The following is a 27,111-nucleotide window of genomic DNA, read 5'->3' as shown; positions in this document are numbered from 1 at the left end:
TTATCTACCTCACTTGCTTTGGCAATGTTAACACATGTTTCCCATGCCAATAAAGCCCTTGAATTGAATTGAATTGAGAGAGAGAGAGAGAGAGAGAGAGCGAGAGAGAGAGAGAGAGAGAGAGAGAGAGAGAGAGAGAGAGGTGAATATTGAAATATGTTTGTGCATTTTTTCATAATTAACAATTCATGAAAACAGTCTGTGGACATCTTTATCAAATTATATCAGAAGAACATTCCACTGATATAATTTGTGACAATGTATTGCGCAATCATTTCATTGGCGCCCACTAGCGTCCGTGGGAAACAGTGGTATTAAATTTGTCATCTCTCGCCATCCGTATTTCTCCGACGACAAATTGTTTGTGAGGAGCAAATTCTAAAAAGCAAACTGGGAAAGAGGATTACAATTTATTTCTCTCTAAACACAAGAAGTATCTGTCATTTAAGATTTTTTTTAAAATGGGTGAGTTATGATGTGTTTCTAGACCGTATGGTTCATACACGGGACTAGAGAATACTGCGTGTTGGAATAACTTACATGATTGTCAAATCCCCCACTAGCTAGCAAGCTATTGTTATTGTTTTCACCTACAGAATACAACCTTTTATTGGTACCGTATTATCTAGGTTGTCAGGACGACGTGTCCTTCAAGAAAGTCTACAAATGACATAAGGTGGCAATTTCAGAAGCAAACGCCAACTAACGTTAACCTTACATGCATCGCCTGCTAACGTTAGGTAGTTAGCTTTTTTGCCTGTCTTACCAGGTTAATATGGAAGCCAGTAGTACGCAGGTTGTTAGATAACTAGCAAAACATGTTAACGCCCGTCAATTTATTAACTCGTTGGCGAGTTACTTACTGAAATGAGCAACCAGTCATATCCCTGTTACTTGCATGTTGACACCTACTGAGAGTTAACTAGGGCGGGTCACACAAACATTGTTTTGTTGACAAGTTAACTTAGCTAACTGGTTAGCGTTACACTAGCTATCTAAGGCTTGTCGTTGCTACAACTTGAGGTTCATAACTGAACGAACTTAACGTTAGCAAAAGCTGTCGTACTCTGTTGAATTTCCGACTGTATTACCGCCTACTGGGAATGCACATTAGTCAGGGGAGGACCATACTCCTCTGTGAATTTCATAAAAATAGTGAACCATTAAAGTTACACTTTTTTAAATATATATATTTTTTATATTAAACTATAGTAAATATATTTACGTCACCAAATCATTAATTAAAACACTGTTTTGCAATGAAGGGCTACAGTAGCTTCAAAAGCACTCTTTAGGGTAGCACCCGGGTGTAGCTGGAGGACAGCTAGTGTCCGTCCGTCCTCTGGGGTAGGCTGGGCACATGACATTTAACAATGCTTTTTTCCCTTTTCTCATAAACACTAGTTCATTGAATCTGCTGTGAAGCCCAGTTTCATAATATTACCATATGTTCCCAGCTGATATTTTTGAAGTAATCACGGAAAACATCTTGCTCAATTATATTGTACTTCCGGCGCCGACAGAGATGGCCGCATCGCTTCGCGTTCAATTTACATTACTCATCTCATATGTATATACTGTCCTCTATACCATCTACTGCATCTTGCCATCTTTATGTAATACATGTATCACTAGTTACTTTAAACAATGCCACTTTTATATGTTTACAAACCCTAAATTACTCATCTCATATGTATATACTGTACTCGATACCATCTACTGCATCTTGCCTATGCCGTTCTGTACCATCACTCATTCATATATTTTTTTATGTACATATTCTTTATCCCTTTACACTTGTGTGTTTAAGGTAGTTGTTGTGAAATTGTTAGGTTAGATTACTCGTTGGTTATTACTGCATTTGTCGGAACTAGAAGCACAAGCATTTCGCTACACTCGCATTAACATCTGCTAACCATGTGTATGTGACAAATACAATTTGATTTGATTTGAAAACCTGGCCTTATTTAAGGGTATTTTTCACCCTGCCAGCTCCTCTTCGTTCTATAGTGTTCTGAACATTCTATTGTAATTTTATTGTTCTGCGTCACAATGCCTGCGTTGCTATTGATGGCAAGGAGACCTGCCCACGTTGCTGGTAGTTAACATGTAAACAACAACATAAAGTCGCTAATGGAACTCTGAGGTCGTCCAGGCCAAGGTGGCGAGACACAGTAGTGATGACACCATAGGCCTTGTTGATCTCTGCACCAGACAGGATGCTCTTGCCAGCGTACTTGGGGTCCAACATGTACGCTGCGGTGTGTATGGGCTTCAGGCAGAAGTCTTCACGCCTTGTGATGTATTTCTTAACTATAGTTTCCTCTGCTTGGAGCAACAGTGAAGTGGGCAGGGCAGTACGGATTTCTTCTCTTACATCTGCAAGCAGCATACATGAGTCTACATGAGTCTGAACATCAGACAGGATGGCATTGTCTCCCTCAATCCGTGCGATGGATACTGCTATAGGTTTCAGGAGTTTCAGGCTGCTTACCACTCTCTCCCAACATACATCATCCAGGAGGATCCTCTTGATGGGGCTGTACATATCGGCAGACTGGGATATGGTAATTTCATGGAGAGACTCCTTCCCCTCCAGGAGAATGTCAAACATGATGACAACACCACCCCAACGGGTGTTGCTGGGCAGCTTCAATGTGGTGCTCTTATTCTTCTCACTTTGCTTGATGAGGTAGATTGCTGCTATATCTTGATGACTCTTCACATACCTAACCATTTCCTTGGTTCTCTTGTAGAGTGTATCCATTGTTTTCAGTGCCATGATGTTCTTGAGGAGCCGATTCAATGCATGAGCAGCACAGCCAATGGGTGTGTTGTGAGGATAGGACTCCTCCACTTTAGACCAAGCAGCCTTCATGTTCGCAGCATTGTCTGTCACCAGTGCAAATACCTTCTGTTGTCCAAGGTCATGGATGACTGCCTTCAGTTCATCTGCAATGTAGAGACCGGTGTGTCTGTTGTCCCTTGTGTCTGTGCTCTTGTAGAATACTGGTTGAGGGATGGAGATGATGTAGTTAATTATTCCTTGCCCACGAACATTCAACCTCCCATCAGAGATGATTGCAATACAGTCTGCTTTCTCTATGATTTGCTTGAACTTTACTTGAACTCTGCATCCAGCAAATGAGTAGATAAAGCATGTCTGCTTGAAAGGGTGTATGCTGGGCGAGAAACATTCAGAAATCTCTTCCAATACACATTGCCTGTGAGCATCAGAGGTGAACCAGTTGCATACACAGCTCGAACAAGACATTCATCAGCATTTCTCTGACTACGTTCGTTCCTTCCTTGAGTCAAAAAAAACTTCTGATTCCAGGAGGACCATGAGCTGTTGCTATCGATAAGGTGTCTGATTCATAATTTTCACCTCCAATAGAAGTAGAGGGACTTTTGTCAGAGGTTGCTTGTTGTGAGTGCTAAGGGAACTTTATGCACTTGGCCAGATGATTCTGCATCTTTGTTGCATTCTTCACATGTGATTTGGTACAGTATTTGCAAATGTACACAGCTTTTCCTTCTACATAAGGTGCTGTGAAATGTCTCCACACATCAGATAGTGCCCGTGGCATTTTCCTGTAAAGACGAGAAAGAAAATGAGGAAAAAACACCAAATACAATTCCATGTACAGATAAATAGTTAAGCAGTTAGATTAAACAACTCCTTTGTAAGATAAATGTTTTAAAATGAAACGTGTATGGAAACAGGTGAATTAACACTACTCGGTTAGCAGGCTCAAGCAAGCTAAACCCCACATGGTAGCAAAAACTAACTAGCAGAAATTAACTAGTTTGAAATTATTTAAACACACTTTGCTGTAGGCTACTACTGAAGTTTACATACGCTAAGTTAACTGTGCCTTTTTAAACGGCTTGGAAAATTCCAGAAAATGATGTCATGGATTTAGACGCTTCTGATAGGCTAATTAACATCATTTGAGTCAATTGGATGTGTACCTGTGGATGTATTTCAAGTCCTACCTCCAAACTCAGTGCCTATTTGCTTGACATCATGGGAAAATAAAAATATATCAGCCAAGACCTCAGAAAAACAATTGTAGACCTCCACAAGTCTGGTGGAGGTCCTTGGGAGCAATTTCCAAATGCCTGACGTTCATCTGCGCCACGTTAATCTGTACAAACAATAGTACGCAAGTATTAGCACCATGGGACCACTCAGCTGTCATACCGCTCAGGAAGGAGACGCGTTCTGTCTCCTAGAGATGGAACGTACTTTGGTGTTGAAAAGTGCAAATCAATCCCAGAACAACAGCAAAGGACCTTGTGAAGACATGACCTGAAAGGCCACTCAGCAAGGAAGAAGCCACTGCTCCAAAACCGCCATAAAAAAAGCCAGACTATGGTTTTCAACTGCACATGGGGACACAGATTGTACTTTTTGGACAAATATCCTCTGGTCTGATGAAACAAAAATAGAACCGTTTGGCCATAATGACCATTGTTATGTTTGGAGGAAAAAGGGAGAGGCTTGCATGCTGAAAACACCATCCCAACCTTGAAGCATGGGGGTGGCAGCATCATGTTGTGGGGGTGCTTTGCTGCAGGAGGGACTGGTGCACTTCACAAATTAGATGGCATCACGAGGGAGGAAAATTATGTGGTATCATGAGGGAGGAAAATTATGTGGTTATATTGAAGCAATATCTCAAGACATCAGTTGAAGCTTGGTCGCAAATGGGTCTTCCAAATGGACAATGACCCCAAGCATACTTCTAAAGTTGTGGCAAAATGGCTTAAGGACAACAAAGTCAAGGTATTGGAGTGGCCATCACCAAACCCTGACCTCAATTCTATAGAAAATGTGTGGGTAGAACTGAAAAAGCGTGTGCGAGCAAGGAGGCCTACAAACCTGACTCAGTTACACCAGCTCTGTCAGGAGGAATGGGCCAAAATTCACCCAACTTATTGTGGGAAGCTTGTGGAAGGCTTCCCGACACATTTGACCCAAGTTAAACAATTTAAAGGCAATGCTACCAAATACTAATTGAGTGTATGTAAACTTCTGACCCACTGGGAATGTGATGAAAGAAATAAAATCATAAATCATTCTTTATACTATTGGTTTGACATTTCACATTCTTAAAATAAGGTGGTGATCCTAACTGATGTAAAACAGGGAATTTTTACTAGAATTAAATGTCAGGGATTGTGAAACTAAGTTCAAATGTTTTGGCTAAGGTGTACGTAAACTTCCAACTTCAACTGTATATGCAGGCAAGGTGTTATTGGACGTGTCAGTCTGTCCACTTGATTACTCACATTTTTCTCTCAACCTGTGTGCACTTACGTTAACAACTTTAATTTTATAGGCTGCTTTGTAGGAACCTCATGATGGCTATAGGGAAAATTGTAGTATCATGTAGAGCGTTGGACTAGTAACCGGAAGGTTGCAAGTTCAAACCCCCCGAGCTGACAAGGTACAAATCTGTCGTTTTGCCCCTGAACAGGCAGTTAACCCACTGTTCCTAGGCCGTCATTGAAAATAAGAATTTGTTCTTAACTGACTTGCCTGGTTAAATAAAGGTAAAATAAAAATAAAATAAGAAATATTGAACTGGGTGAATGGAATATGAATCTATCATCCAATATGCTGTAATATAAATAAGGCCATCACTTCGCCTGTGATGTTACAATCACACTCCATGGTGCCCAGTCTGGCTGGCTCTGGTGACTCGGGTCAGCCTGGCTGGTTCTGTTGACGCGGGTCAGCCTGGCTGGGTCTGGTGCCCAGTCTGGCTGGCTCTGGTGACGCGGGTCAGCCTGGCTGGTTCTGTTGATGCGGGTCAGCCTGGCTGGGTCTGGTGCCCAGTCTGGCTGGCTCTGGTGACGCGGGTCAGCCTGGCTGGTTCTGTTGACTCTGGTCTGGTGCCCAGTCTGGCTGGCTCTGGTGACGCGGATCAGCCTGGGTGGTTCTGTTGACTCTGGTCTGGTGCCCAGTCTGGCTGGTTCTGGTGACTCGGGTCAGCCTGGCTGGTTCTGTTGACTCTGGTCTGGTGCCCAGTCTGGCTGGTACTGGTGACGCGGGTCTGGTGCCCAGTCTGGCTGCTTCGCGTGCCATGATTGCACAAATGCTGAGTCGGGGAAGTTTGGCCGGCAGTCAGGCGGCTGGTTGGCAGTTCAGGCGCTTCCTGCTAACTCTGCAATTAAATCACCTGAATAAATATGTTTGTTCTGTCTGACAGCTCACTGCTGGAGAGAAGAGCTCTGTGTGTGTGTGTGTGTGTGTGTGTGTGTGTGTGTGTGTGTGTGTGTGTACTGCACAGCACAGCATATGCTCCAGTGTATTTTTAACCATGTGTCCGGGAGCTTGTTACACTGGGGCTCATGTACCCCTGTGTCATCACCAAGCGGTATTTCTCCCTGGGATCTGACACACACATCACACACAGTTATGCAACTCAGTCTTACATGCATCCTAAGTTACTGTCTCTGACTATCCACTCACAAACCTAAAAAACACAGACACAAATACACACACACACACACGCGCGCGCATTGACATCCCTGGAAGAGTCTGGTTCCTTGGAATGTGTTCCTTCTCTTGGCAGTGATTTTCCCGGCCGACTGTTGCTAAACTTCCATGACAAACTTTGTGAAAAATAAAAAATAAAGTACTGTTAAAAGATATTGATTAGTAGAGAAGATTTGTAATGAAGATGATTGTTTGTGTTTCAGAGCCGTCAGCCAGTCCAGCAAAGGATAACCACAGGATGAACAGCTACAAGAACAAAGCCCTGAATGTGGAGGAGATGAGACGCAGGAGAGAGGAGGAGGGTGTCCAGCTGAGGAAGCAGAAACGAGAACAACAGGTACACAGCCTAGAGCACCTAGCCTAGAGCACCTAGCCTAGAGCACCTAGCCTAGAGCACCTAGCCTAGAGCACCTAGCCTAGAGCACCTAGCCCATAACACCTAGCCCACTGCTAGTGTCTAAACAGGAGACAGGTACACAACATAACCCCCCTGTATAGGACCTAGCCTAGAGCACCTAGCCTAGAGCACCTAGCCTAGAGCACCTAGCCCATAACACCTAGCCCACTGCTAGTGTCTAAACAGGAGACAGGTACACAACATAACCCCCCTGTATAGGACCTAGCCTATAACACCTAGCCTATAACACCTAGCCTATAACACCTAGCCCACTGCTAGTGTCTAAACAGGTACACAACATAACCCCCCTGTATAACACCTAGCCTATAACACCTAGCCTATAACACCTAGCCCACTGCTAGTGTCTAAACAGGTACACAACATAATCCCCCTGTATAGGACCTAGCCTATAACACCTAGCCCACTGCTAGTGTCTAAACAGGTACACAACATAACCCCCCTGTATAGGACCTAGCCTATAACACCTAGCCTATAACACCTAGCCAATAACATCTAGCCCACTGCTAGTGTCTAGACAGGAGACAGGTACACAACATAACCCCCCTGTATAGAACCTAGCCTATAACACCTAGCCTATAACACCTAGCCCACTGCTAGTGTCTAAACAGGTACACAACATAACCCCCCTGTATAGGACCTAGCCAATAACACCTAGCCTATAACACCTAGCCTATAACACCTAGCCCACTGCTAGTGTCTAAACAGGTACACAACATAACCCCCCTGTATAGGACCTAGCCAATAACACCTAGCCTAGAACACCTAGCCCACTGCTAGTGTCTAAACAGGTACACAACATAACCCCCCTGTATAGGACCTAGCCTATAACACCTAGCCCACTGCTAGTGTCTAAACAGGTACACAACATAACCCCCCTGTATAGGACCTAGCCTATAACACCTTGCCCACTGCTAGTGTCTAAACAGGTACACAACATAACCCCCCTGTATAGGACCTAGCCTATAACACCTAGCCCACTGCTAGTGTCTAAACAGGTACACAACATAACCCCCCTGTATAGGACCTAGCCTATAACACCTAGCCTATAACACCTAGCCTATAACACCTAGCCTATAACACCTAGCCTATAACACCTAGCCTATAACACCTAGCCTATAACACCTAGCCTATAACACCTAGCCTATAACACCTAGCCAATAACACCTAGCCTATAACACCTAGCCTATAACACCTAGCCTATAACACCTAGCCTATAACACCTAGCCTATAACACCTAGCCTATAACACCTAGCCAATAACACCTAGCCTATAACACCTAGCCAATAACACCTAGCCAATAACACCTAGCCTATAACACCTAGCCTATAACACCTAGCCTATAACACCTAGCCTATAACACCTAGCCTATAACACCTAGCCTATAACACCTAGCCTATAACACCTAGCCTATAACACCTAGCCTATAACACCTAGCCTATAACACCTAGCCTATAACACCTAGCCTATAACACCTAGCCTATAACACCTAGCCGATAACACCTAGCCTATAACACCTAGCCTGGCGAGAGGAGGTCAAAGGGCCACAGCGCACACACTGCTGTGTTGTTTCTCTCCTGTATTTGGCAGCTGTTCAAGAGGAGAAACGTTGACATGTTGAACGAGGAAGGAGTCATGTTTGAGAGTCCACTGGTCGACTCGTATGTCACCTCCACAGCCACAGAGGAAGGAGTCCTAACTAAAGACCTGGTAGAGATGCTCTTCTCAGAGGACCCAGAGCTCCAACTCGCGACAACACAGTCATTCAGGAAACTACTGTCCAAAGGTACCAGGCTGTTCAGTGAATATTACCTGCGTATGGCCGTGCACACTTAGTCCTGCTGGCCCTCCTGGGGGACCCTCAGGCTGCTGGCCCTCCTGGGGGACCCTCAGGCTGCTGGCCCTCCTGGGGGACCCTCAGGCTGCTGGCCCTCCTGGGGGACCCTCAGGCTGCTGGCCCTCCTGGGGGACCCTCAGGCTGCTGGCCCTCCTGGGGGACCCTCAGGCTGCTGGCCCTCCTGGGGACCCCCCCTGGCCCTCGGTCTGCAGGCTTTTGCTCCAAGCCCAGCACTAACTCAGATGATTCAGCTACCTCCCTCTAGGGTGGTAAAGGTTGAGTCTATGGTGCTAATTGTTACACTATTACTCAAATAGTCTGTCTGATGTGTTCCAGAACCCAATCCACCTATTGACGAGGTCATCAACACCCCAGGCATTGTAGAGAGGTTTGTAGAGTTCCTGAAGAGGAGCGTCAACTGCACATTACAGGTGAGACCTTTTGAAATATTAGGAACCACTCTTTATTGGTAAAATATAAAAAGTTAACCTAAAATGGAGAATGGCCAGACTTAAATAGCTAGTAAATCATTGTGGATATATTGTCAATTATTGCAATCTACAATAACATTTCTGTCATTGAATGTTTATTTTTGTTGTTTTTTTGTATTAAGTTTCATTATCAATAACAATGTGTCGTTTTAATAAAGTGTCTGTTTGTGTGTAGTTTGAGGCAGCCTGGGCCCTGACCAACATAGCATCAGGTACATCCATGCAGACTAACATAGTAATCGAGGCAGGAGCAGTCCCCATCTTTATAGAACTACTCAACTCGGACTTTGAAGATGTTCAGGAACAGGTAAAGCCCGAAACCCTGTACACATAAACAGTCAATGGAACAAAAATGTATTACAAGACCGTCTATAATTTATACCTACTTTCTCTCTCTCTCTTCGTTCTCCTCTCTGCCAGGCGGTGTGGGCGTTGGGTAACATAGCAGGGGACAGTCCAGTGTGCAGAGACTATGTACTCAACTGTAATATCCTGCCACCACTATTAATGTGAGCACACACAATCACACACTACTGTTTATGTATTGTGTCCTCTGATGTTATCTACTACTCCACATATAAAGATAGCTCATGGTTCCTCTTCCCCGGTTCCTCTCCAGGCTTCTGACTAAATCCACCAGACTGACAATGACCAGGAATGCAGTGTGGGCTCTGTCTAACCTGTGCAGGGGGAAGAGCCCCCCACCTGTATTTGAGAAGGTAACATCCAACCCTATATTCATTTAACATCTCACGGTAGTAGTGCTGCTCTAAGATCAGTGTTGCCGTTGATATCGTAATTAATAAGATTACATGGACAGGGGGGGGGGGGGGGACCTGATCCTAGATCAGCATTCCTACTGTGACACACTGTATGAATAAGGGCCCAGGTATCTGAGACGTTGTCTGAATAAGGCCCCAGGTATCTGAGACGTTGTATGAATAAGGCCCCAGGTATCTGAGACGCTGTATGAATAAGGCCAAACGGTGTTTGAGACTCTGTATGAATAAGGCCCCAGGTATCTGAGAGGCTGTCTGAATAAGGCCCCAGGTATCTGAGACGCTGTATGAATAAGGCCCCAGGTATCTGAGAGGCTGTATGAATAAGGCCCCAGGTATCTGAGAGGCTGTATGAATAAGGCCCCAGGTATCTGAGACGCTGTACGCTGTATGAATAAGGCCCCAGGTATCTGAGACGCTGTATGAATAAGGCCCCAGGTATCTGAGACGCTGTATGAATAAGGCCCCAGGTATCTGAGACGCTGTATGAATAAGGCCCAGGGTATCTGAGACGCTGTATGAATAAGGCCCCAGGTATCTGAGACGCTGTATGAATAAGGCCCCAGGTATCTGAGACGCTGTACGCTGTATGAATAAGGCCCCAGGTATCTGAGACGCTGTATGAATAAGGCCCCAGGTATCTGAGAGGCTGTATGAATAAGGCCCCGGGTATCTGAGACGCTGTATGAATAAGGCCCCGGGTATCTGAGAGGCTGTATGAATAAGGCCCCGGGTATCTGAGAGGCTGTCTGAATAAGGCCCCAGGTATCTGAGACGCTGTATGAATAAGGGCCCAGGTATCTGAGACGCTGTACGCTGTATGAATAAGGGCCCAGGTATCTGAGACGCTGTATGAATAAGGGCCCAGGTATCTGAGACGCTGTCTGAATAAGGCCCCAGGTATCTGAGACGCTGTATGAATAAGGCCCCAGGTATCTGAGAGGATGTATGAATAAGGCCCCGGGTATCTGAGACGCTGTATGAATAAAGCCCCGGGTGTCTGAGACGCTGTACGCTGTATGAATAAGGCCCCGGGTGTCTGAGACGCTGTATGAATAAGGCCCCGGGTGTCTGAGACGCTGTACGCTGTATGAATAAGGCCCCGGGTATCTGAGACGCTGTATGAATAAAGCCCCGGGTGTCTGAGACGCTGTATGAATAAGGCCCCGGGTGTCTGAGACGCTGTACGCTGTATGAATAAGGCCAAACGGTATCTGAGACGCTGTCCGAACCGCTACAAACTTATGTGGAAAGGGCAGATTGTCACGAACACGAGGGTGTTTTGCACTGCGACCCCCCCCCCCCAACAAGTGTCATGGCAAGTGGTGCACTAATATATAGGCGATGAGGTGTCATTTGACCCTGTTTGGGTTCAATGGAGCTAATCTGTAATGCTGTGTTAGGCCCGTCTGTTAGCTAGCTAGCTAGCTGATGGGTTTTATCTGCTATTGACTCTGGCCGGCCAGAACACACAAAAGCCCCAGTGACTCACAGACTGAGCATGTGACCAGGGGACAGTATGTGACGAGGCAGGAGTTTCTCTCACCCTGTCAATCTGTCAATCGGCTAAAGTGTTATTGTTCTCTTCAGCTCTGTTTCTCTATTGGCATTAATAGAAGAAGGACAGGAAGCCATTTTAAAACTACTTCAAATTCACTCAAGGTGAAGGACCAGCTCTTGGCTGTGTCCCAAATACACTTAGATGGTTCCCTTGGCATTAATATAAGAGGGACAGGAAGCCAATTTAGAACTACTTCAAATTATCTCAAGGTGAAGGACCAGCTCTTGCCTGTGTCCCAATACACTTAGATGGTTCCTTTGCCTGTCACCTTTCCCTTACAGTACTGGGATGTTACAGGGTCAGAGAGGGCAGAGTATTCAGCCCTGTCAGTAGTGCTAAAGGAGAGAGGGCGTGTTCGAGTATCAGTTTCTCTTATCAAAATCATTGACTTAAGCACAGAATGCATCCCTACGCATTCTACAAAGAGGATATCAGAGTTCAGAGGTGTGATGTCATATCAGAATGAGAAGACTGATTTTCAGAGGTGTGATGTCATATCAGAATGAGAAAGACCTATTTTCAGAGGTGTGATGTCATATCAGAATGAGAAGACCGATTTTCAGAGGTGTGATGTCATATCAGAATGAGAAGACAGATTTCAGAGCGTGAGGGGAGGTCACAATACTGTTTGTACCCTTGTTTACGTGGATAAGCTTTTTAATTAAACCTACTTGAAACATGCCATTAACACTGTTATTATCCTGGCATTTAATTATTATTTAGGTTATTACTTATAAATATTAATCAACAAATTAAGAAATGTCACGTTGGAGAGGATCTGTCGCATTTTTGTGTTGACACAACATTAACCGACTCAGAATAAAGATATTCAGTGCATTCGGGAAGTATTCAGACCCCTTGACTTTATCCACATTTTGTTACGTTACAGCCTTATTCTGAAATGGATTAAATTGTTTATTTCCCTCATCAAATCTACACACAATACACCATAATGACATCACAATACCCCATAATGACATCACAATACACCATAATGACATCACAATACCCCATAAGGACAAAGCAAAAACAGATTTGCAAATGTATATAAAAATGTACTGAAATATCACATTTACATAAGTATTCAGACCCTTTACTCAGTACTTTGTTGAAGCACCTTTGGCAGCGATTACAGCCTCGAGTCTTCTTGGGTATTATGCTACAAGCATGGCACACCTGTATTTGGGGAGTTTCTCCTATTCTTCTCTGCAGATCCTCTCAAGCTCTGTCAGGTTGGATGGGGAGCTTCGCTGCACAGCTATTTTCAGGTCTCTAGAGACGTTCGATCGGGTTCAAGTCCAGGCTCTGGCTGGGCCACTCAAGGACATTCAGAGACTTGTCCCGAAGCCACTCCTACGTTGTCTTGACTGTGTGCTTAGGGTCATTATCCTGTTGGAAGGTGAACCTTTGTCCCAGTCTGAGGTCCTGAGCGCTCTGGAGCCCCCCCCCCCCCCCCCCCCCCCTCCCTCCCCGTGAGCAAAACATTTAAACAGCCCCCCCTCGTGATAGTAATGTTCTGCCCATCTGCCATGGGGCGCAGAGAAAATGCAATGCAAGTCAGCTGCAATTCTACACGTTTTGCCATGGGGTTGAGGCAAATGTTTTTAAGATAACTGGTCATCAATGGGCCCCACCACGGTTGGTAGTTTGACCATGCTTACTACAAGTTTAGATTAGCCGCTAGAGAGCATGTAGATTAATTTAGCAATCCTCCTGCCAAAAAATTGCTGCCATGGGCTAATTGAGTGACTGCACAACCATATGTAGAAATTGGGCCTTCAAAAGGGTATAGACTATCCCACTGTCTGTGCCCCTGTCCCACTGTCTGTGCCCCTGTCCCACTGTCTGTGCCCCAGGTTGTAAGTATCTCGATCCCCCAACTGTCCCCCTGCCTGGCTGTCTCCCAGGTGTCTCCCTGTCTGTCCTCTGTCTCCCAGGTGTCTCCCTGTCTACAGGTCCTGTCTAGACTGTTGTTCAGCAGTGATTCAGATCTGTTAGCAGATGCCTGCTGGGCTCTGTCTTACCTCTCTGATAGAATACACTAAATGTCCCCCTGTCGGTCCTCTGTCCCCCAGGTGTCCCCTTGTCTGCAGGTCCTGTCTAGACTGTTGTTCAGCAGCGATTCAGATCTGTTAGCAGATGCCTGCTGGGCACTGTCTTACCTCTCTGACGGACCCAACGAGAAGATCCAGGCTGTCATCGACTCCGGCGTCTGCAGGCGCCTCGTAGAGCTGCTCATGTAAGTGTGTCTGTTACTGCAGGCGCCTCGTAGAGCTGCTCATGTAAGTGTGTGCGGGTGCCTCGTAGAGCTGCTCATGTAAGTGTGTGTGCAGGCGCCTCGTAGAGTTGTGTGTGTATCTGTGCGTGCAGACTTCAGGGGCCTCAGCGTAGTGACTTTTGAATGTTCCCTCTGTCAGGCACACGGACTACAAGGTGGCGTCTCCTGCTCTGAGAGCAGTGGGGAACATCGTCACGGGAGACGACATCCAGACCCAGGTGGTGTTGAACTGTTCAGCCCTGCCTTGTCTGCTCCACCTGCTGAGTAGTCCTAAAGAATCCATCCGGAAAGAAGCCTGCTGGACCGTCTCCAACATCACCGCTGGCAACAGGGCTCAGATACAGGTGAGGTCCAGACTTCACACACAGACAGACAAACACTGCAGATTAACATCACCGCGGGCAACAGGGCTCAGATACAGGTGAGGTCCAGACTACACAGTTCCAAACTGACGCTTGAAGCAACGTCGGCACAAGAACTGTTTGTCGGGAGCTTCATGAAATGGGTTTCCCATGGCAGAGCAGCCGCACACAAGCCTAAGATCACCATGCGCAATGCCAACCGTCGGCTGGAGTGGTGTAAAGCTCGCTGCCGTTGGACTCTGGAGTAGTGGAAACGTGTTCTCTGGAGGGATGAATCACGCTTCACCATCTGGGTTTGGCGGATGCCAGGAGAACGCTACCTGCCCCAATGCATAGTTCCAACTGTAACATTTGGTGGAGGAGAAATAATAGTCTGGGGCTGTTTTTCATGGTTCGGGCCCCTTAGTTCCAGTGAAGGGCAATCTTAACACTACAACATACAATGACATTCTAGATGATTCTGTGCTTCCAACTTTGACAACGGTTTTTTGAAGGCCCCTTTCCTGTTTCAGCATGACATTTCCCCCATGAACAAAGCAAGGTCCATACAGAAATGATTTGTTGTGATGGGTGTGGAAGAACTTGACTGGCCTGCACAGAGCCCTGACCTCAACCCCATTGAACACCTTTGGGATGAATTGGTAGCCGACTGCGAGCCAGGCCTAATCGCCCCAACATCAGTGCCCAACCTCACTAATGCTCTTGTGACTGAATGGAAGCAAGTTCCCCGCAGCAATGTTCCAACATTTAGTGGAAAGCCTTCCCAGAAGAGTGGAGGCTGTTATAGCAGCAATGTTCTAACATCTAGTGGAAAGCCTTCCCAGAAGAGTGGAGGCTTTTATAGCAGCAAAGGGGGGAGGGGGACCAACTCCATATTAATGCCCATGAATTTGGAATGAGATGTTCGACGAGCAGGGGTCCACATTCTGTTTGTCATGAAGTGTATCTTTTTACTCAAGTATGTAATTGAGTACTTTTTCCCAACACTGCTTATAGGGATTAATAGCTCAAATGGCCCCAAAAACACACACAGGCACGGGGATTCAGTGTCCTGTGCCCATCTTCTCCCCACATAGAACTAACTCCACCAAGCGGTATTGTCTGAGAGAATGACGAAACGCTATTAGACATTTGTAGCAAATGGATGTGTACCGTCTGTATTCCTACTGAGGCAGCGGGGTGTAGAGCGTGAGACATCTCAGACACACGTTAGCTAGCTACAACATGTTGTACAGATGTCCAACGAGCAGGGGTCCACATACAGCTACAGTTCTCTACAGTTACATAACACAGACGGGTACAGTTCAGAGACTGTACAGATCCATAGAGATCTTCAAGACCGTACAAGGTTTTTTATTTAGTCTTTAGTTTGAATAAAGGAAATGGTTTTGTGCTGCTCTCCATTTTAGTAAGACATCTCTTATCTTTCTATCTACTACTATTCTCTCGTGTTCCTCCTCTCGTGTTCCCCCTCTCCTCCTCTCGTGTTCCCCCTCTCCCCCTCTCGTGTTCCTCCTCTCGTGTTCCCCCTCTCCTCCTCGTGTTCCCCCTCTGCTCTACTAGACGGTGATTGATGCCAACATCTTCCCTGTGCTGATCGACATCCTGCAGAAGGCAGAGTTCAGAACCAGGAAGGAAGCAGCCTGGGCCATCACTAACGCCACCTCTGGAGGAATGCCTGAACAGATCAGGTATAAAGTCACACCCACATCACCAGGACAGATGAGATATAACCTACACCTCTCACCTGGACAGATGAGATATGACCTACACCTCTCACCTGGACAGATGAGATATGACCTACACCTCTCACCTGGACAGATGAGATATGACCTACACCTCTCACCTGGACAGATGAGATATGACCTACACCTCTCACCTGGACAGATGAGATATGATCTACACCTCTCACCTGGACAGCTGGTATAATTATAGTGTAGATAGGAGAGTAGAACCAGGAACGAGGTGGCTGGGGTTGTTGTTTTGGTATTGAACTGTTATTGCTTTCACCTATAATCCTTTCAGATCAGAGATTGACCGTGGGAGGGGTCAAGAACCCTGGTCATGTCGGAATAGGAAAGAGGGAGGGGTCAAGAACCCAGGTCATGTCGGAATAGGAAAGAGGGAGGGGTCAAGAACCCTGGTCATGTCGGAATAGGAAAGAGGGAGGGGTCAAGAACCCTAGTCATGTCGGAATAGGAAAGAGTGGGGGTCAAGAACCCTGGTCATGCGGAATAGGAAAGAGGGAGGGGTCAAGAATCCTGGTCATGTCGGAATAGGAAAGAGGGAGGGGTCACGAACCCTGGTCATGTCGGAATAGGAAAGAGGGAGGGGTCAAGAACCCTGGTCATGTCGGAATAGGAAAGAGGGAGGGGTCAAGAACCCTATTCATGTCGGAATAGGAAAGAGGGAGGGGTCAAGAACCCTGGTCATGTCGGAATAGGAAAGAGGGAGGGGTCAAGAACCCTAGTCATGTCGGAATAGGAAAGAGGGAGGAGTCAATAACCCTAGTCATGTCGGAATAGGAAAGAGGGAGGGGTCAAGAACCCTAGTCATGTCGGAATAGGAAAGAGGGAGGGGTCAAGAACCCTAGTCATGTCGGAATAGGAAAGAGGGAGGGGTCAAGAACCCTAGTCATGTCGGAATAGGAAAGAGGGAGGGGTCAAGAACCCTAGTCATGTCGGAATAGGAAAGAGGGAGGGGTCAAGAAGAGGTGGATTGGTGTTAGTTGTTCTCTCCTACTCGTGTGGTCTGAGATTCCAGGCTCAGCTGTTTTTCCACGGTGTGCATCCTTAAATTCCCTTGTTGTCCCGGCGATATCAGACAGGAGCTACATTTGGTGAACTTGCATGTGTCTGAGGCCTGGTTGGGAGCTGTTTGTTCATATTGAGTTTCTTTGCAGTTATTTTTCCCCGGAATGTCACGAGACAATAACACTCCTGTCTCAAGGCCGCTGCATTTGGCAAGCGTCTGGATTGTACCAAACACATTCCAGATTTATTACATAGGTTTCTCTCTTTCTCCCTGTCTTGCTTTCTCCTCTCCTTCTTCGACGACACACTTTCTCTCCTCCCTATTTTTCTTTGAGGTTCAATGCATCTTTCTCCCTCTCCCTCTCCCTCTCCCTCTCCCTCTCCTTCTCCCTCTCCTTCTCCCTCTCCTTCTCCCTCTCCTTCTCCCTCTTCTTCTCCCTCTCCTTCTCCCTCTCCTTCTCCTTCTCCCTCTCCTTCTCCCTCTCCTTCTCCCTCTCCTTCTCCTTCTCCCTCTCCTTCTCCCTCTCCTTCTCCCTCCTCCTTCCTCTCCTTCTCCCTCTCCTCCTTCTCCTTCTCCCTCTCCTCCTCCTTCTCCTTCTCCCTCTCCTCCTTCTCCTTCTCCCTCTCCTTCTTCTCCCTCTCCCACTCCCTCTCCCTCTTTTTGTTTTTTAAATCTGTATTTTCTTTCTATACCCTTCTCTCTCTAGGTACCTGGTGAACCTGGGCTGTATCAAGCCTCTGTGTGACCTGTTGACCGTGATGGACAGTAAGATAGTCCAGGTGTCTCTGAACGGTCTGGAGAACATTCTGAGACTGGGAGACCAAGAGGCCAAGCAGGATGCAGGACCCAGTGGTACCGGCATCAACCCCTACTGCTCTCTCATAGAGGAGGCCTATGGTACATACACACACATCAACCCCTACTGCTCTCTCATAGAGGAGGCCTATGGTACATACACACATCAACCCCTACTGCTCTCTCATAGAGGAGGCCTATGGTACGTACACACACATCAACCCCTACTGCTCTCTCATAGAGGAGGCCTATGGTACACACACACATCAACCCCTACTGCTCTCTCATAGAGGAGGCCTATGGTACATACACACACATCAACCCCTACTGCTCTCTCATAGAGGAGGCCTATGGTACGTACACACATCAACCCCTACTGCTCTCTCATAGAGGAGGCCTATGGTACATACACACATCAACCCCTACTGCTCTCTCATAGAGGAGGCCTATGGTACATACACACATCAACCCCTACTGCTCTCTCATAGAGGAGGCCTATGGTACATACACACATCAACCCCTACTGCTCTCTCATAGAGGAGGCCTGTGGTACGTACACACATCAACCCCTACTGCTCTCTCATAGAGGAGGCCTATGGTACATACACACACATCAACCCCTACTGCTCTCTCATAGAGGAGGCCTATGGTACATACACACATCAACCCCTACTGCTCTCTCATAGAGGAGGCCTATGGTACGTACACACACATCAACCCCTACTGCTCTCTCATAGAGGAGGCCTATGGTACGTACACACATCAACCCCTACTGCTCTCTCATAGAGGCCTATGGTACACACACATCAACCCCTACTGCTCTCTCATAGAGGAGGCCTATGGTACACACACACATCAACCCATACTGCTCTCTCATAGAGGAGGCCTATGGTACATACACACATCAACCCCTACTGCTCTCTCATAGAGGAGGCCTATGGTACATACACACACATCAACCCCTACTGCTCTCTCATAGAGGAGGCCTATGGTACATACACACATCAACCCCTACTGCTCTCTCATAGAGGAGGCCTATGGTACACACACACACACATCAACCCCTACTGCTCTCTCATAGAGGAGGCCTATGGTACACACACACATCAACCCCTACTGCTCTCTCATAGAGGAGGCCTGTGGTACGTACACACATCAACCCCTACTGCTCTCTCATAGAGGAGGCCTGTGGTACGTACACACATCAACCCCTACTGCTCTCTCATAGAGGAGGCCTATGGTACACACACACATCAACCCCTACTGCTCTCTCATAGAGGAGGCCTATGGTACATACACACATCAACCCCTACTGCTCTCTCATAGAGGAGGCCTATGGTACATACACACATCAACCCCTACTGCTCTCTCATAGAGGAGGCCTATGGTACATACACACATCAACCCCTACTGCTCTCTCATAGAGGAGGCCTGTGGTACGTACACACATCAACCCCTACTGCTCTCTCATAGAGGAGGCCTATGGTACACATACACACATCAACCCCTACTGCTCTCTCATAGAGGAGGCCTATGGTACGTACACACACATCAACCCCTACTGCTCTCTCATAGAGGAGGCCTATGGTACGTACACACATCAACCCCTACTGCTCTCTCATAGAGGCCTATGGTACACACACATCAACCCCTACTGCTCTCTCATAGAGGAGGCCTATGGTACATACACACATCAACCCATACTGCTCTCTCATAGAGGAGGCCTGTGGTACATACACACACATCAACCCCTACTGCTCTCTCATAGAGGAGGCCTATGGTACATACACACATCAACCCCTACTGCTCTCTCATAGAGGAGGCCTATGGTACACACACACACACATCAACCCCTACTGCTCTCTCATAGAGGAGGCCTATGGTACACACACACATCAACCCCTACTGCTCTCTCATAGAGGAGGCCTATGGTACATACACACATCAACCCCTACTGCTCTCTCATAGAGGCCTATGGTACACACACACACATCAACCCCTACTGCTCTCTCATAGAGGAGGCCTATGGTACATACACACATCAACCCCTACTGCTCTCTCATAGAGGAGGCCTGTGGTACGTACACACATCAACCCCTACTGCTCTCTCATAGAGGAGGCCTGTGGTACGTACACACATCAACCCCTACTGCTCTCTCATAGAGGAGGCCTATGGTACATACACACATCAACCCCTACTGCTCTCTCATAGAGGAGGCCTATGGTACATACACACATCAACCCCTACTGCTCTCTCATAGAGGAGGCCTGTGGTACGTACACACATCAACCCCTACTGCTCTCTCATAGAGGAGGCCTATGGTACACATACACACATCAACCCCTACTGCTCTCTCATAGAGGAGGCCTATGGTACGTACACACACATCAACCCCTACTGCTCTCTCATAGAGGAGGCCTATGGTACGTACACACATCAACCCCTACTGCTCTCTCATAGAGGCCTATGGTACACACACATCAACCCCTACTGCTCTCTCATAGAGGAGGCCTATGGTACATACACACATCAACCCATACTGCTCTCTCATAGAGGAGGCCTGTGGTACATACACACACATCAACCCCTACTGCTCTCTCATAGAGGAGGCCTATGGTACATACACACATCAACCCCTACTGCTCTCTCATAGAGGAGGCCTATGGTACACACACACACACATCAACCCCTACTGCTCTCTCATAGAGGAGGCCTATGGTACACACACACATCAACCCCTACTGCTCTCTCATAGAGGAGGCCTATGGTACATACACACATCAACCCCTACTGCTCTCTCATAGAGGCCTATGGTACACACACACACATCAACCCCTACTGCTCTCTCATAGAGGAGGCCTATGGTACATACACACATCAACCCCTACTGCTCTCTCATAGAGGAGGCCTGTGGTACGTACACACATCAACCCCTACTGCTCTCTCATAGAGGAGGCCTGTGGTACGTACACACATCAACCCCTACTGCTCTCTCATAGAGGAGGCCTGTGGTACGTACACACATCAACCCCTACTGCTCTCTCATAGAGGAGGCCTGTGGTACGTACAGTGCATTTGGAAAGTATTCAGACCCCTTGACTTTTTCCACATTTTGTTACGTTAAGTTTATTTTTACCCTTCAATCTACACACAGTACCCCATAACGACAAAAAAAAAAAAAAAAAGTTTAGAAATTTTAGCAAATTATATCAAACTTTTTTTTTTTTTACTGAAATATCACATTTATGTAAGTATTCAGACCCTTCACTCAGTACTTTGTTGAAGCACCTTTGGCAGTGATTACAGCCTCAAGTCTTCTTAGGTATGATGCTACAAGCTTGTATTTGGAGAGTTTCTCCCATTCTTCTCTGTAGATCCTCTCAAGCTCTGTCAGGTTGGATGGGGAGTTTCTCCCATTCTTCTCTGCAGATCCTCTCAAGCTCTGTCAGGTTGGATGGTGAGTTTCTCCCATTCTTCTCTGCAGATCCTCTCAAGCTCTGTCAGGTTGGATGGGGAGTTTCTCCCATTCTTCTCTGTAGATCCTCTCAAGCTCTGTCAGGTTGGATGGGGAGTTTCTCCCATTCTTCTCTGCAGATCCTCTCAAGCTCTGTCAGGTTGGATGGGGAGTTTCTCCCATTCTTCTCTGTAGATCCTCTCAAGCTCTGTCAGGTTGGATGGGGAGCGTCGCTGCACTGCTATTTTCAGGTCTCTCTAGAGATGTTAGATCGTGTTCAAGTCCAGGCTCTGGCGGGGACACTCAAGGACATTCAGAGACTTGTCCCGAAGCCACTCCTGCGTTATCTTGGCTGTGCTTAGGATCGTTGTCCTGTTGGAAAGTGAACCTTTGTCCCAGTCTGAGGTACTGAGCACTCTGGTGCAGGTTTTCATCAAGGTTCTCTGTTCTTTGCTCTGTTCATCTTTCCCTGGATCCTGACTAGTCTCCAAGTCCCTGCCGCTGAAAAACATCCCCACAGCATGATGCTGCCACCGCCATGCTTCACCGTAGGGATGGTGCCAGGTTTCCTCCAGACGTGACGCTTGGCATTCAGGCCAGAGTTCAGTCTTGGTTTCATCAGACCAGAGAATCTGGTTTCTCGTCGTCTGAGAGTCCTTTAGATGTTTTTTGGCAAACTCCAAGCGGGCTGTCATGTGCCTTTTACTGAGGAGTGGCATCCATCTGGCCACTCGACCATAAAGGCCTGATTGGTGGAGTGCTGCAGAGATGGTTCTCCTTCTGGAAGGTTCTCCCATCTCCATCGAAGAACTCAGGAGCTCTGTTAGAGTGACCATCAGGTTCTTGGTCACCTCCCTGACCAAGGCTCTTCTCCCCGATTTGCTCAGTTTGGCTGGGCGGCCAGCTCTAGGAAGAGTCTTGGTGGTTCCAAACTTCTTCCATTTAAGAATGATGGGAGGCCACTGTGTTCTTGGGGACCTTCAATGCTGCAGACATTTTTTTGGTACCCTTCCCCAGATCTGTACCTCAACACAATCATATTTTGGAGCTCTACGGACAATTCCTTTCGACCTCATGGCTTGGTTTTTGCTCTGACATGCACTGTCAACTGTGGGACATTATATAGACAGGCGTGTGTGTGCCTTTTACAAATCATGTCCAATCAATTGAATTTACCACAGGTGGACTCCAATCAAGTTTTAGAAACATCTCAAGGATGATCAATGGAAACAGGACGCACCTGAGTTCAATTCAAGAGTCTCATAGCAAAGGTTCTGAATACTTATGTAAATAAGCTCTCTTTTTAAAAATGTATTTTTTATACATTTGCAAACATTAATATAAACCTATTTTTGCTTTGTCATTATGGGGTATTGTGTGAATTATTGTATTTAATCCATGTTAGAATAAGGCTGTAACATAACACTGTGGAAAAAGTCAAGGGGTCTGAATACTTTCTCAATGCACTGTTATATACAAACACCTTCATATAGTACATGAACACACACACATACAGGACACACATACACATACAGGACACACACACACACACACACACACAGGGGAGACACATACAGGACACACACACACATACATAAACTCAGCAAAAAAATAAACGTCCTCACTGTCAACTGCGTTTATTTTCAGCAAACTGAACATGTGTAAATATTTGTATGAACATAAGATTCCACAACTGAGACATAAACTGAACAAGTTCCACAGACATGTGACTAACAGAAATGGAGTAATGTGTCCCTGAACAAAGGGGAGGTCAAAATCAAAAGTAACAGTCAGTATCTGGTGTGGCCACCAGCTGCATTAAGTACTGCAGTGCATCTCCTCATGGACTGCACCAGATTTCCCAGTTCTTGCTGTGAGATGTTACCCCACTCTTCCACCAAAGCACCTGCAAGTTCCCGGACATTTCTGGGGGGGAAGGGCCCTAGCCCTCACCCTTCGATCCAACAGGTCCCATACGTGCTCAATGGGATTGGGATCCGGGCCCTTCGTTGGCCATGGCAGAACACTGACATTCCTGGGCATCTTTCTTTTGGTGTTTTTCAGAGTTAGTAGAAAGGCCTCTTTAGTGTCCTAAGTTTTCATAACTGTGACCTTAATTGCCTACCGTCTGTAAGCTCTTAGTGTCTTAACGACCGTTCCACAGGTGCATGTTCATGAATTGTTTATGGTTCATTGAACAAGCACAGGAAACAGTGTTTAAACCCTTTACAATGAAGATCTGTGAAGTTATTTGGATTTATACGAATTATCTTTGAAAGACAGGGTCCTGAAAAAGAGACGTTTCTTTTTTTTTGCTGAGTTTACATACAGGACACACACACACACACACACACACACACACACACACACACACACACACACACACAGGACATACATACATACATACACACTTGCATAATCTACCATGTGAATGAATAGATCATCTCTCTCCATCTCTAGGTCTGGATAAGATAGAGTTCCTTCAGAGCCATGAGAACCAAGAGATCTACCAGAAGGCCTTTGATCTGATAGAGCACTACTTTGGAGTGGAGGAGGAGGACCAGAACCTGGCTCCTCCGGTGGACCAGGCCAATCAGCAGTTCCTCTTCCCTCAGCAGGAGGCACCCATGGAGGGCTTTCAGCTATAACGCCCTCCCTGTCCTCTGGTTCTCATCTGGTTCACCAACCATCACTCATACCCATGGAGGAGTTTCAGGTGAAACATCCACCCCCTTATCCTCATACCCATGGAGGAGTTTCAGATGAAACATCCACCCCCTTATCCTCACCCCATGGAGGAATTTGGCATATAATCAGTCCCCTCCATGTCCCCTCCACCCTCCATGTCCAACCATTGCCCCATCCTCTATACCCAGCCTGAGCCCAAGGGGCTAGTTTTAGCCCCAACAGATGAAGGGTGGAGGTGACACACCCCTCCCCCCCCACCTGTGACGCAATGACCTTATCCACCTTATATCCTCCACCCCCATGGAAGGTAGAGCGTTGTCCTCTTCCTCCTTTCCCATGGAAGGCTTTACAGATTTAACTATCCAACCTATATTTACAGTCTTTGAGCTGGCTTTACCTACCCTAACAGATCAGACACTTCTAACGGAATGCCACGTCTCGGCTGTAGAGCCAATAGGAGACCTGAACTCAACCCGCTTGACCTGACGATAAAACAAAGCTCTTCCTGATCAGTGATCACACAACCAGGGCCGAGGTTTGGTCCAGTCCAGGTTTCGGCAATGCACAGATACAATAACAGATACACCGCCAGTGCTGTTGATACCCTGATTCTTCTGACCGTAACGGTGGTTTGATTTGGTTTGGTTATTAGTGCTTCCTGTCTGCCCATAGGGGATGTCCTTCTTCGGGATGTAGGGGTTTCATAGGTCAAACCTGACCAGTGGGAGAGATGTGTTTTTTTTATTTAATTTTTACCCAGCTCCTTTACGACAATTATCTTCCTAGTCCTTATCTGTTTCCCCTCGTTTTAGCTTTTATCAACCCTGTGTTTCTCTCTCTGACTTGTTCTAAAACGTACTGCATCTACATGCACCACCTGAAGACTGAAGTGTCCCAGGACAGAAGAATGGCCTCTCTCTACTGTTAACAATAAAACAATCCGGATGTATTCTCAACTCAGAGGCCAAACTCTCATTCGTATTGGTTTCTGTCTATATCGGACATACAGGGTTCCACTAAGCAATTCTGTGGATTCTTAGGAATTCTAGAACTATGGTTTGAAGTGTAGAGCCAAGGTTCTCCCCTTCTCGAACTAACTGAGTCCTTTCTCTACAATGTCTTTTTTTTTGTTGAACTTTTAGTTTTGTGCTTGTGGAGGAGGAGCATGTTGGGATCTGAATCGTAAAATCAGGAAACCGTCGGGGGCTAAGGGAGGATGTTGATTGGGGAAGGGAAGGGCGGGGGGGCTGTGAGGGGGAAGGGAGTATAGGTGTGTGGGGATATTGAAAGATATATAAAGTGACCTAGGTTATTAGCTTGATCCGAGCTTGATTATAACTAGCAATATAATGTTTGTTGTGTGCCGTGTTCTTAGGTTTGAATTATGAAGTGATTGTAAATGTTTAAACAGCACACCGCTAGGGGGGGGGGGCGCTACGCTAGCCATAGCTCGAGAATATGTGATTATCCAAACCAAACTTATTTTTACATATAAATACAGACACTGTCAGATCTCCATTTGGCTTTCGAGGGATCGTTGCTCTTTTATATAGGGATTAGGGATGATTCCTTACTTGGAAAAACACGCGTGACTAAGTCAAACCTTAGTCAGATGGTAACATCAGATTTATGTAAAAAATGTAAGTTACTCACACGCATGTCCGGTTAGGATATGGGCTTTTTTGTTTTTCTTTTGGATTACTCTGACCCCTGGGATGCGTTCCATAGGAGCCTGGCATGCGTTCCAAACGGCACACTATTCCCTATATAGTGCACTACTTCTGACCCTATGGGCTCTGGCCAAAAGCTGTGTAATATATATATATATATATATATATATATGTGTGCCATTTGGGACTTGACCCTGGGGTAAATATTTGTTTGTGCTGGCTGAGTTGCCCCCTATTGCCTTACCTACTGTCACGAAGTATCCCTTTGCCAAACACCTGGTAGTACACACCTGGTAGTACACACCTCTCGTGTGAGAGAGGATGGTGGGGTGAGGGAGGTGGGAGAGGCAGGGAGCGGGAGAGGGGCAGGGTGGGAGAGGAGGAAGGGGGGGGGTGAGGGAGGTGGGAGAGGCAGGGGGCGGGAGAGAGGCAGGGTGGGAGAGGAGGAAGAGGGGAGGCTGGGGAGTGCCGTAATTTAGGTCTTTAGAAAATCTAACAATATATAAGAATTTCATGTCCCATTGAGAAGAGAAAGTACAGGGGGCAGAGTTTATCACATATTAGATGGTATAGTTCAGGGGGCAGAGTTTATCACATATTAGATGGTATTGCTCAGGGGGCAGAGTTTATCACATATTAGATGGTATTTTTCAGGGGGCAGTTATCACATATTAGTGGCGGTGAGGTAATACCATCTATCATCTAGTTGGCGGTGAGGTAATCCCATCTATCATCTAGTTGGCGGTGAGGTAATCCCATCTATCATCTAGTTGGCGGTGAGGTAATACCATCTATCATCTAGTTGACGGTGAGGTAATACCATCTATCATCTAGTTGGCGGTGAGGTAATACCATCTATCATCTAGTTGGCGGTGAGGTAATACCATCTATCATCTAGTTTGCGGTGAGGTAATACCATCTATCATCTAGTTGGTGGTGAGGTAATACCATCTATCATCTAGTAGGCGGTGAGGTAATACCATCTATCATCTAGTAGGCGGTGAGGTAATACCATCTATCATCTAGTTGGCGGTGAGGTAATACCATCTATCATCTAGTTGGCGGTGAGGTAATACCATCTATCATCTAGTTGGCGGTGAGGTAATACCATCTATCATCTAGTTGGCGGTGAGGTAATATCATCTAGTTGGCGGTGAGGTAATACCATCTATCATCTAGTTTGCGGTGAGGTAATATCATCTAGTTGACGGTGAGGTAATACCATCTATCATCTAGTAGGCGGTGAGGTAATACCATCTATCATCTAGTTGGCGGTGAGGTAATACCATCTATCATCTAGTTGGCGGTGAGGTAATACCATCTATCATCTAGTTGGCGGTGAGGTAATACCATCTATCATCTAGTTGGTGGTGAGGTAATACCATCTATCATCTAGTAGGCGGTGAGGTAATACCATCTATCATCTAGTAGGCGGTGAGGTAATACCATCTATCATCTAGTTGGCGGTGAGGTAATACCATCTATCATCTAGTTGGCGGTGAGGTAATACCATCT

General features: G+C 46.4%; 1 protein-coding gene across 3 annotated transcripts; it reads left to right on the top strand.

Moving 5' to 3' along the window:
- Window positions 1–307: 307 nt before the first annotated feature.
- Window positions 308–25,250, top strand: LOC139373866 (karyopherin alpha 6 (importin alpha 7)). Of its 3 annotated transcripts, XM_071114956.1 has the most exons (13): window positions 308–465; window positions 6,715–6,848; window positions 8,517–8,712; window positions 9,100–9,194; window positions 9,430–9,561; window positions 9,675–9,763; window positions 9,874–9,973; window positions 13,670–13,833; window positions 14,012–14,216; window positions 15,798–15,925; window positions 17,695–17,885; window positions 23,699–23,954; window positions 24,001–25,250. In XM_071114956.1, the coding sequence occupies exons 1-12, from the start codon at window positions 462–464 to the stop codon at window positions 23,884–23,886; spliced, it is 1,626 nt and encodes a 541-aa protein (XP_070971057.1). In that variant the 5' UTR covers window positions 308–461; the 3' UTR covers window positions 23,887–23,954; window positions 24,001–25,250. The 3 variants fall into 3 exon arrangements, with proteins under 3 accessions (XP_070971057.1, XP_070971055.1, XP_070971056.1); XM_071114954.1 differs by lacking the exon at window positions 308–465 and having other exon boundaries at window positions 6,690–6,848; XM_071114955.1 differs by lacking the exons at window positions 308–465; window positions 24,001–25,250 and having other exon boundaries at window positions 6,690–6,848; window positions 23,699–23,974.
- Window positions 25,251–27,111: the final 1,861 nt, after the last annotated feature.

Source organism: Oncorhynchus clarkii, chromosome 18 (genome assembly GCF_045791955.1).
Source record: "Oncorhynchus clarkii lewisi isolate Uvic-CL-2024 chromosome 18, UVic_Ocla_1.0, whole genome shotgun sequence".
In the NCBI taxonomy this organism is placed as follows: Eukaryota; Metazoa; Chordata; class Actinopteri; order Salmoniformes; family Salmonidae; genus Oncorhynchus; species Oncorhynchus clarkii.
This window is presented reverse-complemented; position numbering and strand designations above follow the sequence as displayed.

Excerpts from the sequence above, each read along its gene's own strand:
- LOC139373866 (XM_071114954.1), top strand. The coding sequence starts at position 6,690 with ATGAAGATGATTGTTTGTGTTTCAGAGCCGTCAGCCAGTCCAGCAAAG. Across the intron at positions 6,849-8,516 it reads AGCAGAAACGAGAACAACAG|CTGTTCAAGAGGAGAAACGT; the intron begins GTACACAGCCTA and ends TGTATTTGGCAG. Across the intron at positions 9,764-9,873 it reads ATCCTGCCACCACTATTAAT|GCTTCTGACTAAATCCACCA; the intron begins GTGAGCACACAC and ends GTTCCTCTCCAG.